Genomic DNA, 13,043 nt, shown 5'->3' with positions numbered 1-13,043 from the left:
CATTGAAGCGACACAAAATGACGTCGTTGCTTCAGAAAATGTGCTATTCATGTCGCATTTGCTTTTTCCACACTATCGATTAGGTTTAGGTGTTGGTTTAGGGTAAGGATGTCTGTTTTGTTCACATATCATTTGCTTTTTTGACACTACTGCTTAGATATAGTTTTAGGTTAGGGATGTACATTTTACTCATTAAAACCTCCATGTAACATTCACCTTAAAAACCTCGTCTGATTACACCACTTCACTCGCTCGGATATAAGGCTCAAAAGGTGCTGACAGGTGTGGATCTACCGGGTTGGCATGGGGTGGCAAGTGCCACCCTAAGAAAAAGCATTGCCACCCTAACTGCTACCCCAGCATTTATCCCAAAGTATAAAATATAAATGTAAGTATATTAGTTGATGCGGATGTAATGTGGGCTTGGGTGTATTTATGATTATGTACAGTGTATTTTTTATTTTAGGCCTTACTTTGTGTTATGTTTGCTTTCAGATGGCTTATTACAAAGGTGATACAGGATGTTATCTCTACAATAACATGTACAGGGGCTAATTGTCACATGGGGAAGTTGTCAAAAGGGTTATAGTTGAGTAACTATAAGGTGAGTTAAAAGTCTAATTACATAAAAGTGTTTTCTGCAGCAGTGGTTTTGTGTGTTGGTTTCAAAAACCTAGTACAAAACTCTCTTAAATTACAATATTTTTTTGTGAATTAGGTCAGGTATGAGATTTATACAATAGTTAGTTCCGGTCTCGAATCTGATTGGATGAGAGACATTCCATCAGTACTGATGTCTCAAACCATCAGCACTCAGACGCTTCACTGCTTGTATCACTTCACTTGTGTTTGTGGCCTTCTAAACTACAGTGTAAGAGCAGCATAAAAAAGCTATGTGTAGAAGAGCTTGATGTATATCTTCTCATTTGTCTGTGTGACATTAAAGGTTTTAGACATCAGGTGGCGATAAAATACCATTTTTATGTGTTATGAGCCAGTAAAGTTTGGCATGCATTGAATCATTCACATCATTCAGCGAGTGGTTCCTTTGAAGACATTGGCATTGTCTCTCACTCCATGATTGCTCGGATTACTACACAACAGCTGGGAACAGCTTCAGCATTACGGTTTATCTCAGCTGAGAGACACATCCAACAGGGTAACCACACATACTCATGGTGCTTACCTGATACCTGAGTTTCCGCATTACAGAGGAGAGAACGGTTTGTATTGTGAATGACTTTTGTGCACCGGCTACTGCAAAAAACTCAGGGGGGACCTGAGTTTACACAGAGAAAATAGGATGTACTGTATTTGACCAGAATTGTATTATCTTCAGCAAGCTGACTAACACTGCACTACTGCTTGGGAGTCATGACAGACGCAGGTAATCGCACAAGCTCAATCACTCTGAAATGCAAAAGAGCATTAAAATACAGTATTGTTAGTCATTAAAGTTTACTTAGAGATTATGGTTTATTTAAATTATGTTCCAAAAGAGATGGGGTAAAAGATAAAGAGAAATGTGTGAAATATTGTCTTGCACCATGAGCGAAGCTGCATCAGAGAAATGTCAGAACTGCTCCGGGGACCCTTTACATGCAGTAAAGCACTTAACACTTCACCTCACAAGTGTGTGTCCATAACAGTCATACATGTCAAAAATACAGTCTTACCCTCCCACAGCTGTTCTAGTTAAGTACAACATATTATCTTTTCTCAACATCAATCATGTGATGTATTTTAAGAGCCAGAACACAAGCTTCAAAAGAGAATGAAGATAAACTCAAGCATGATAACACACTAAGAACAAGGTAAAATATCTTAAAAACAACACACTGCATAAGTTCCTGATCATAGCATGTCATATACTGTACGTACTCAAAGAAAGTGAGTGATTCAGTGCCTACACCAGAGAAAGAAAGAAATCCAATAATACTATATCACATGACCACCGGAATATCAATTGAATTATCCTTCAAGAGATGTCACAAAGCTACCAATACAAATAGACAAAATAGGATTTTCTATAATTTGTCAGGACATTCCATGAGAAAGACAGGGAACACTTTCAGAACTTTGGCTAACATTCTCTTTACAAATTCTCTCAAAGTTATGAACAAACATTATTGCAGCAGCATTAACAGAACATTGTTTCAGTGTTTTCTGTTGTTGATAAATGTTCTCAAAATGTTAGCATAAAATTATATTCATATATAATTAGTGGAACATTCTTTAAACGTTACTACATTGTTAAAAAAAAAAAAAAATTCCACAATTTTTCAAACGTTACTAGAACGTTACTACAACCAAGAAAAAAACGTTCTCAAAACATAAAAAAATTAACGTTTAAAACGTTCACAGAACTTACAACTAACATTTACACAATGGCAATGTTAGGCAAACGTTCTAAGAACATCAAATTGTTAGCTGGGTTTTGCTTCTTTGTCCTGTCCAATCTATTTTATAGGCTACTAAGTGAGTAGAAGAATTCTCACTAAACAAAGAGACCAGAGATGACAATGACCTTTCCACAGAGTAAGGGGGCCAGGTTGCCATCATGCTCAGAACTTCACTCAGCAACAGACGCCTCAATTCCAACTAGACCAGCCTCTGACCAACAAAAAGAAAAGGCATTTCACCATAGAGAGATTTTCCTCTACACTTCACCCCTGTTAAAGCAGTGCTCGTGAGCTAAACGTCGTTTGGCAAGAGCACAAATGCAAACCATGAGTTGCCCCACAGTTGCCTCCACGGTTCGGATTCAGCGGGGAGTTGCATCAAAAGCGAATCCTTAGAGTGACTCTCTATCGTTTCGTCAGGTGCACACATCTCAGTTCTTCTTCTCCGTTACTTGACGATGAACCGGACACGTCTACGGTGCGCAAAGGCAATTCTAATCTATACTTTTCTGGGCCCATTATCCTTTATTATAACAGCAGTTTTAGACAGGACTAGATATATCTCTGAAGGCATTGTCTACCGACAACTGCAGTCCCAGCTGCCTTCCCACGGACAGCCCAGCGGAACAGCGTGAAGTGCGGGCTTGTAGCATCTCGTCCCATCGCCCCTGGAGACTGAAGTGACATGCAATAACTCACATGCGCCATACATCACCAGTCTTTCAAATATCACCTTGGTTTTACCATGAATGAACGCCTTAATCCAACAAATTTAAACAAACCCCTGAAATTTTAGCATTGAAAATTGCGACCGAATTTATTAAATGGGCGGCATTTTATATAATAATAATAATAATAATAATAATAATAATAATAATAATAATAATAAATGATTTTATATGAAATAAAAAAATATAATTAAAAATATGTTTAAATATATACATTTAATAAATGTACATAAGGCCTAATTTAAGGCTAGATTTTGTATATTATAATTAATTAAATAAATAAATGGCACGGCAAATTTTTTGCAGTTATTTAATAATAATAAAAAAATCTAATAAAAAACGACAAATGTCACTCGGTGCGGAACGGCTCGTGAAATATCCATAATCTACGTAGTTCGCCATCATGTTCCCATCACAACAGGTGCTATAACCTGTTTTTTGTACGTCTAGCCTGATCTTCGTCCTCTGAAGTGTTGAAATCCTGTGAAAGGTATTAAATCCACTCACCTCCTCAAATGATGTTTGTAACTGGCGAAGTCTCGGGGCGCTTACAATGCCAGTGTTGTGAAATTTGCTCGTGTCGAGTAATAGCCGTTGGATGTCCCATATGTAGTAGCCTAGACTGGAGCACTAATTCTAAATGTATACGCGAAAAATAACTACATTTGCAGCTGCCCCAGTTATCTGTTCTCGGTCCCTCTGGCATGTGACAGCCCCATTGTCACCAAAGCAGACTTTCTTAAAGATCCATAAGTGCTCGGTCAAAAAACCAGAGTCGTACTTTTCAATAAAGTTCAAACATTTAACTGATTTGTTCAGAAATGCCCCAGTCTCACGCTCGCCTCGTGCGTAACAGGCGCTCTCCGCCGCGCGCCCTAGGGTGTGTTGCATTTAAAATCCTTGTCGAATGTATCCGGTCAAATGTATATGCGTCCTAAAAATTGAGTCCCCCTTCACTTTTATGTCTCTTGCATCCGTCAACTCAACAAAAACAACTGTTATCGGTTGCTTTCTATAAATCTATTCTGTTGATAACGTTAACCCATTTCTTGCGCTTCAGAGGTGGGCACATGCCTTGCAGCCATTGAACGACTGGAGTGATACAGACGATCTAGTCCAGAATGTTTCCCTCCTTCAGAGATCTGGCAGGTGTGTTTTGCCAGTGAGAGTGGTGTAGGGTGGAGTTAAAAATAGACCAATGCTCGAATAATGTATCCATCCATCCAGAGACAAACCTTTCAAGGATGCATGCAGTTCTGCAGTCTGTTGAGGTACATAACCTGGTGCAAAGACCATGATTTCATTCTGTTTTTTTTTTTTTTTTTTTTTTTTTTACCTGTACCTGTTATGTGTAGACATACCGTACTGTGTAAAAGTCTTAGGCACATAAGGTGTTTCACAAAAAACATTTATCTTAAGATAGTTATGTATATCTTCAGCTTTAGTGTGTCAGTAAGAAATATAAATGTTAGACTCCCAAACATTACTTTTGTAAATAGAAAAGATTAGAATAGAAGAACATGGAGCCCTTCAACAGATTGCATGGCCCCCACAGACCCCCTATTGAACATGGAGTCAGTCTGAGATTACATGAAGAGATAGAAGCAATTGAGACAGCCTAAATAGATAGAAGAACTGTGGTGAATTCTCCAAGAAGCTTGGAACATCCTATCTGCCAACAACCAAGAAAAACTGTATCCAGGAGTACCTAGGAGAATTGGTGCAGTTTTAAAGGCAAAGGTGGTCACACCGAATATTGATTTAGCTTTTTTTATGTTTACTGGACTTTGCATGACATTAATTGATAAATGACAACTATTTATGGCATTATTTCTGAAGACATCCTTACTATGCAACATTTTCACCAGTGCCTAAAACTTTTGCACAGTATCGTATATACAACAGTTAGTTCTGGTCCTCGAATCTGATTGGATGAGAGATGTTCCATGAGTACTGATGGTCTCACACTGTGTGTATCTCTCCGCTTGTGTTCGTGCCATTCTAAACTAAAGAGTAAGAGCAGTGCAGATGTGTTAAGAGCTATCTGTCTCTTTACATTTAATATTGTGACATTACATGTTTTAGCCAGCAGGTGGAGGCAAAAGACCATATTTGTGTGTAATATGAGCCAGTTGATGATGTGAAGTGAGTCAGCATCACTCAGTGTTTATATTCAACAACACTCCGTGATTGCTCGTATTACTACTACACTGCTAAAACTAGGAAATAGCTTTAAACTAACAACTTCAGCATTAAGGCTTATCACAGCTGAGACATAACAGACTGATTAATTACACAAACTCAAGGCTCTTACCTCTTTCCACATTGGAGAGGACAAAATGGCAGAGGACATTGCGGTTTCTATAGTGAGAGACTCTTGCGCACCGACTACCGCGAAATAGGGCCGCTATTTTTCCACTGAGAAAATAGGATGCATTTCACCAAAATGACATTATCTTCAGAAAGCTGACTAACAGACTACAGCATCATCAACAGGTGATCGCACACACTCCATCTCTCTCTCTCTCTCTCTCTCTCTCTCTCTCTCTCTCTCTCTCTCTCTCTCTCTCTCTCTCTCTCTCTCTCTCTCACACACACATCCTTGTTTCTCCAATAACATGATAGAAACAGCCCAAGCTGTGGTACTAGTAGTTCTGATGTTTTTGAGAGGCTTGGACACATCATTTGGTTTGAACCAGCAACGGCAGATTCTGATCCGTCATGTAAGAAAGTAGTTCCATGCACAAATGCATTTTTTTGTGACCGTACTCAGTTTTTCCAATTTTTTTTTACATTTAGTTGTTCATTGAACTGTTGTATATAAGCAATATCACACTTGCAATTGTGCTATATGGCCCTAAATCAGCACTGCTGTGATTACCTACGGCACTCGGCCTGCGGCCAAATCACAGCAATGCTGATATAGGGCCATATTGCACTATTGCTCGTGTAACTGGTCCTGCTCGACCTGCTCTGAACAGGATTCAAACCGGCATCTCTGGCATGGGAGGTGGGCGCGCTAACGAGGAGGCTAAAGGCTACAGCCTCTAGCATCAGTCGCTAGTGCGCCTCTTGATGCCAGGGGAGTGAGGTTTACATACTGCACAGCACATACCAGCTGGCTCCCTTTACACTCACCCCCCTAAACCTCACTCCCATCCGGGTCACAGCACCACTGTAACTGGTCCTGCTCGACCTGCTCCAAAGAGGATTTGAACCAGCGTCTCCAGCATGGGAGGCTGTAATGCTAACGAGGAGGCTAAAGGCTACAGCATCTAGCATCAGCCACTAGTGCACCTTTTGAGGCCGGGGGATTGAGGTTTACATACTGCACAGCATAAACCAGCTGGCTCCCGTTACACTCGTGTGATATTGCTTAAATATGACATGATAGAGAGGTACGTGACTCTGTACTGAGTTACAACAGAGTACAACTCTGTTCAGTCATTGCTAATATAAGCATTTTGATTTTGAGTCTGAAGTCAATTAAGAGTCAAGTCCTCATTTCAAAAGTGGAGTCCTGAATGCCATATGAAGCAGTGGGCATGAGTAGACATGAGCTACCAACTGCTGGCAATCAATTTTAATTGTAAGTTGCTATGGTTGAAAAATGTCTGCTAAGTGGCAGATCACTGGCACATTTGTCAAAATGACAATGACAAAATGACCACTGTTCACTTCATTAAGATATATACTGGAACTTTTATTTACCTGTCGACAGGGTTGGGGAGTAACGGAATACATGTTATAGTATTACGTATTTAAAATACAAAATATAAGTAACTGTATTCCACTACAGTTACAATTTAAATAATTGGTAATTAGAATACAGTTACATTCAAAAAGTATTTAGATTACTGAAGAGATTATTTTGCATTTTATTGTCATTTGTTTAATTTAATATTTAGTCCTTTCAGATGGAAAACATTTATACATATAAATGATGCGATCCAAAGACCATTTGAGCAGCGATGAAACACTTTCTTATGATGTGTTACATTCTTATGAGCAGACAGAGAAGTTTGAAGTAAGTTTGGAGCAGAAGAAATAGAAATAAACCTTGTGTAAATTGTCAGCTTTACGCTAATCTAAAATGCTATTTCTAGCCATTTTACATGCACGATCATATTTTTTTATTAAGAAAATTAACGTTAGATCATAATTTCTTTTTTTCTAGTAAGACCTTTGATATTAGGGCAAAAATCTTATCTTGATAATAATTTGTATATTGTTTTCCTGTAAAAACATCTAAAAGTCTTAAAACAAGATCAGTTTGATTTATTATCTTGTTTTAGAAACAACACTGCATAAGATATTTAGGTTTTTCAGAGAATGTATTTTTAACGTGTGTATTTTGTCTTACTGTACTGGCAGAGTTTTTATAGTCAAAACAAGTGAAAAAATCTACCAGTGCTGAAGAAGTAATCCTTAGTATTTAGAATACATTACTGACCTTGAGTAATCTAATGAAATACGTTACAAATTACATTTTACAACATGTATTCTGTAATCTGTAGTGGAATACATTTCAAAAGTAACCCTCCAAACCCTGCCTGTCGATGGTCCGGATTCCATACTGGGCACCTGTCATACACATCAACCAGAGAGTGTTTCATTCAGCACATCATCACGTCATCTTTTATCATACTTTCATGAATGTTTTCAGTATTGGAGATACATTAGCAAAGTTAGAATTCTATGTGGAATTGTATTTCATTCGAAAGTAGCAGCATTACATCATTATCCCTCTTTTATTCTCAAAAGGCTTAGGCTGCTTTGCCCAAAAGTTCTTCATGCATTTCCAATTATGTTGTATTGTTACTAATTAAAAATAGGATCATTTACACAGTCTCAAAGGGTAAATAAGCACAGTTTAATAGTTTGGGGGAAAAAAAGAAGAAAAAGAAAACAGAATTCTGAATGAGGGGTTATGATATCAACTTTGTTGATGTTTGAGTTGTTGTTTTATTTTAAGTTCATATTAAATATATTTAATCCTCTGAGAACCTCTTAAAAATAAAGGTTCTTTCTAAGCATGTATGGTTGCATAAAGAACCATGGAACATCCATGGAACCTTCACATTGCACAAAAGGTTCTTTGTAGTGGGAAAATGTACTTTAAACTGGAAAAGGTTTCTTTAAAATGGTTCTTTTAAGAAACTCTCACTGAAAGGTTCTTTGGGGAACTGAAAATGGTTCTTCTATGGCATCGCTGTGAAACACCCACTGATCTATAATATAGAACTGGATTGCTCATGACGTCACAACAGTGAAGCTACTGCGCCACCATCTTTGTATTCTCTAACATTCTGTACTCCCTATGGGTCTTAATGGGAAATCATCTGTTTTTGGTGAGTAATTTGTACCCATCCAGTCACTTTTTAAAACATTTGAAGTCTGCATATACAGCATCACAATGCAATCTTCCTATACATGAAATAGTTATTTATTTGGACTCTCATTTTTTGTCCCTGCTTATTGAAAATGCGAGTGTGTTATGTTACTCTTTATTGCAGCAGCATTACCTTCAGCGGTGCACGTTTTACCTCAATAGAAACAAGTTTAAGAAACTGAGGTAAGATATTGGTAGACATTTTCAAACATATGTTTTGCAGGCTTTAAAGTGATTATTCTGAATACATAATTATGCAGTGTAACTTTTGTTTACATTGAATATTCATTGTGGTTATTTTCTTAGGCAAATTAATATTAGTATGTAGCTAACGTTAGCTTAGGAAAATAACCACATTGAATAACAGTATAGCTCACCTATTTAGCTTTTTTGGTCAAGTTGGATATCTACTTACAGATCAACATCAGTGATACAACAGGTGAATATATTGTGGGCTTGCATTAATTCTCTGTGAGTGATATGTACTTTTTGCAGTGCAGGCCTGAACATGGCCCAACTTGCAGGCATAATTTCTAAAGTGGTCAATTGGAATTCACGAGGAACACATGGATATTGTAAAAGTTAAACAAGGTAAGTTTGCATTTTGGATTTTTAATAATCATCCCACTGAATGTTAGATAAAACCAGAATTGGTTTGCAATAGGAGAAAAAGTTGTATGAGGAGACAATTGTCAGCCTGGCTTCACTGAAGAGCTGTTTTAACAGGTAAGAGAATAGACAACAATAGCTGAGTAAAAAAGATTATACTATCTGTTTTTATTTGCAATGTAGATACTTTTGCAACATGCAGTATAACAATAGTCTTATAAAATTACTGTGTTTCAGATAGTTATAACTTTTAATGTTAATAGAAAAGTTGACCCAAAAATGTAAATTCTGTCATCATTTACTTCACCTCATGTCCTTCCAAGTCCATGTGACTTTCGTTTGCAGAACCCAAAAGAAGATATTTTGTATTCCATATAAGGAAAGTAAATGGTGAGCAAACAGCTTGTTTTGGTCACCATTGACTTTCATTATATGGACAAAAACATTCTTTAAAATATAATCTTTTGTGTTCCAGAGAAAAAGTCATAAGGGTTTGGAAGGACATTAGGTTGAGTAAATGATGACAGAATTTAAATTTTGGGTGAACTATCCCTTTTAATGTATATATAATACATTTCTCATCTCTCTTTTTTAAATATTTGTTACATATTGTTTATATATATATATATATATATATATATATATATATATATATATATATATATATATATATATATATATATATATATATATAAATATATACAGTTATGCTCAAAAGTTTGCATACCCTGGCAGAAATTGTGAAAGATTTTGAAAAAAATTGTATTTAAGGATAGTCTTTTATTTAAGGATAGTGATCACATGAAGCCATTTATTATCACATAGTTGTTTGGCTCCTTTTTAAATCATAATGATAACAGAAATCACCCAAATGGCCCTGATCAAAAGTTTACACACCCTTGAATGTTTGGCCTTGTTACAGACACACAAGGTGACACACACAGGTTTAAATGGCAATTAAAGGTTAATTTCCCACACCTGTGGCTTTTAAAATTGCAATTAGTGTCCGTGTATTAATAGTCAATGAGTTTGTAAGCTCTCACCTGGATGCACTGAGCAGGCTAGAGCAGGCTAGATACTGAGCCATGGGGAGCAGAAAAGAACTGTCAAAAGACCTGCGTAACAAGGTAATGGAACTTTATAAAGATGGAAAAGGATATAAAAAGATATCCAAAGCCTTGAAAATGCCAGTCAGTACTGTTCAATCACTTATTAAGAAGTGGAAAATTCAGGGATCTCTTGATACCAAGCCAAGGTCAGGTAGACCAAGAAAGATTTCAGCCACAACTGCCAGAAGAACTGTTACAAAGAAAAACCCACAGGTAACCTCAGGAGAAATACAGGCTGCTCTGCAAAAAGACGGTGGTTGTTTCAAGGAGCACAATACGACGATACTTGAACAAAAATGAGCTGCATGGTCGAGTTGCCAGAAAGAAGCCTTTACTGCGCCAATGCCACTAAAAAGCCGGTTACAATATGCCTGACAACACCTTGACACGCCTCACTGCTTCTGGCGTACTGTAATTTGGAGTGACGAGACCAAAATAGAGCTTTATGGTCACAACCATAAGAGCTATGTTTGGAGAGGGGTCAACAAGGCCTATAGTGAAAAGAATACCATCCCCACTGTGAAGCAAGGTGGTGGCTCACTGATGTTTTGGGGGGGTGTGAGTTCTAAAGGCACAGGGAATCTTGTGAAAATTGATGGCAAGATGAATGCAGCATGTTATCAGAAAATACTGGCAGACAATTTGCATTCTTCTGCACGAAAGCTGCGCATGGGACACTCTTGGACTTTCCAGCATGACAATGACCCTAAGCACAAGGCCAAGTTGAGCCTCCAGTGTTTACAGCAGAAAAAGGTGAAGGTTCTGGAGTGGCCATCACAGTCTCCTGACCTTAATATCATCGAGCCACTCTGGGGAGATCTCAAACGTGTGGTTCATGCAAGGCGACCAAAGACTTTGCATGACCTGGAGGCATTTTGCTAAGACGAATGGGCAGCTATACCACCTGCAAGAATTTGGGGCCTCATTGACAACTATTACAAAAGACTGCACGCTGTCATTGATGCTAAAGGGGGCAACACACAGTATTAAGAACTAAGGGTATGCAGACTTTTGAACAGGGGTCATTTCATTTTTTTCTTTGTTGCCATGTTTTGTTTTATGATTGTGCCACTCTGTTATAACCTACAGTTGAATATGAAAAGAAATGTGTTTTCCCTGCTCACAAAATGGTACATATATTACCAATTCTCCAAGGGTATGCAAACTTTTGTGCACAACTGTATATACAGAATATAAAGATAATCATTGTCAAAATTTTATTTCTAGGGATGGGCTTGGCTCTTGCAGAGAGGGTTGCTGGCAGTAGGAACTGATTTTTATATCTTACTGATTTTTTTGCAGTACAAGCTTGCCCAGAGTTTTCCTAAGCTGTTTGTGATTGTTGTATGGTTCTGGGTTGAGCATGTGTATCTCAAGTTCCTTGAATACAGAACCACCATGGAGTTCCAGAACCTTTGTGGAGACCCTGGATTTAAATTTGGTGTCAAATTCAGAGATGTGCCTGCCTTATCAGTATGTGCTGTTGAATAAATCTCACAGCTGTCTTGCAGAACGCTGTCTGATAGTCTGATAAGTCCACCTCGGGACTTCATGATGATCAGTGTGTGTCCAAGTTCATCTTGAGAAGAGCTCTCGACACTGAGTGCTGATAAACAGGTAGCACACTGAATCTTCTTCATAGTTGTTTTAACTACAAAGCCTGCTATGTACCCCATGTACCCCTCTTTGAACATGGACAAGCTGGGAAGACTTACAGTGATGTTTTTCTCTGTGTCTTCTGTTTCAGGCTGAATGTCACTTTGCTGAAATTCCAGCATATCAGAAGGTGTTGCCTCCAGCACCACTGTACTATCCAGTGGAGAACAGTTGCCACTAGCTCTGATGGCATGTCTTGCTACCATTCTTTTGAAAGCTGACTTAAATTGCCTTGCTGTGGGATTGTTGTTAAATCCATTAGCAGATTTGTCCCCACATATCTTCGAATTTGTATTGTATTGTTCAGTTTAATAATCAATTTTTGTGTGTACTTGGAAGCTTCTGTTATTGAATAAATATATACAGTGGTGTGAAAAAGTGTTTGCCCCCTTCCTGATTTCTTATTTTTTTGCATGTTTGTCACACTTAAATGTTTCAGATCATCAAACAAGTTTAAATATTAGTCAAAGATAACACAAGTAAACACAAAATGCAGTTTTTAAATGAAGGTTGTTATTATTAAGGGAAAACAAAATCCAAACCTACATGGCCCTGTGTGAAAAAGTGTTTGCCCCACCTGTTAAAACATAATTTAACTGTGGTTTATCACACCTGAGTTCAATTTCTCTAGCCACACCCAGGCCTGATTACTGTCACATCTGTTCTCAATCAAGAAATCACTTAAATAGGACCTGCCTGACAAAGTGAAGTAGACCAAAAGATCTTCAAAAGCTAGACATCATGCCGAGATCCAAAGAAATTCAGGAACAAATGAGAAAGAAAGTAATTGAGATCTATCAGTCTGGAAAAGGTTATAAAGGCATTTCTAAAGCTTTGGGACTCCAGAGAACCACAGTGTGAGCCATTATCCACAAATGGCGAAAACATGGAACAGTGGTGAACCTTCCCAGGAGTGGCCAGCCAACCAAAATTACCCCAAGAGCGCAGCGACGACTCATCCAAGAGGTCACAAAAGACCCCACAACAACATCCAAAGAACTGCAGGCCTCACTTGCCTCAGTTAAGGTCAGTGTTCATGACTCCACCATAAGAAAGAGACTGGGCAAAACTGGCCTGCATGGCAGAGTTCCAAGACGAAAACCACTGCTGAGCAAAAAGAACATTAAGGCTCGTCTCATTTTTGCCA

At 38.0% G+C, this 13,043-nt stretch overlaps 1 protein-coding gene and 1 long non-coding RNA gene across 3 annotated transcripts in view; one reads left to right on the top strand and one right to left on the bottom strand.

Moving 5' to 3' along the window:
* LOC127431268 (calcium-binding protein 8-like) overlaps positions 1 to 4,233 on the bottom strand; it is a 54,706-nt gene extending 50,473 nt beyond the window's left edge. Inside the window, exon 1 of one of the 2 annotated variants that reach the window (XM_051681642.1) lies at positions 3,638 to 4,233. Coding sequence is in view for 1 of the 2 variants with exons in the window: in XM_051681641.1 (XP_051537601.1) it covers positions 2,528 to 2,562 (35 nt within the window). In the remaining variant the exon portion in view is untranslated. Of the gene's footprint in view, positions 1 to 2,527; positions 2,603 to 3,637 lie in introns of those variants that run through there. The other variant, XM_051681641.1, reaches the window with a different exon arrangement.
* Positions 4,234 to 8,499: 4,266 nt separating this feature from the next.
* On the top strand, positions 8,500 to 12,116 carry LOC127431160 (uncharacterized). Its single transcript, XR_007895535.1, has 4 exons — positions 8,500 to 8,705; positions 9,018 to 9,113; positions 11,543 to 11,857; positions 11,988 to 12,116. It is a non-coding gene; the product is annotated as an uncharacterized LOC127431160 (long non-coding RNA).
* Positions 12,117 to 13,043: the final 927 nt, after the last annotated feature.

This window comes from Myxocyprinus asiaticus, chromosome 40 (genome assembly GCF_019703515.2).
Source record: "Myxocyprinus asiaticus isolate MX2 ecotype Aquarium Trade chromosome 40, UBuf_Myxa_2, whole genome shotgun sequence".
NCBI lineage: Eukaryota > Metazoa > Chordata > Actinopteri > Cypriniformes > Catostomidae > Myxocyprinus > Myxocyprinus asiaticus.
The sequence above is the reverse complement of the archived record's forward strand: the minus strand, read 5'-3'. Positions and strand labels throughout refer to the sequence as shown.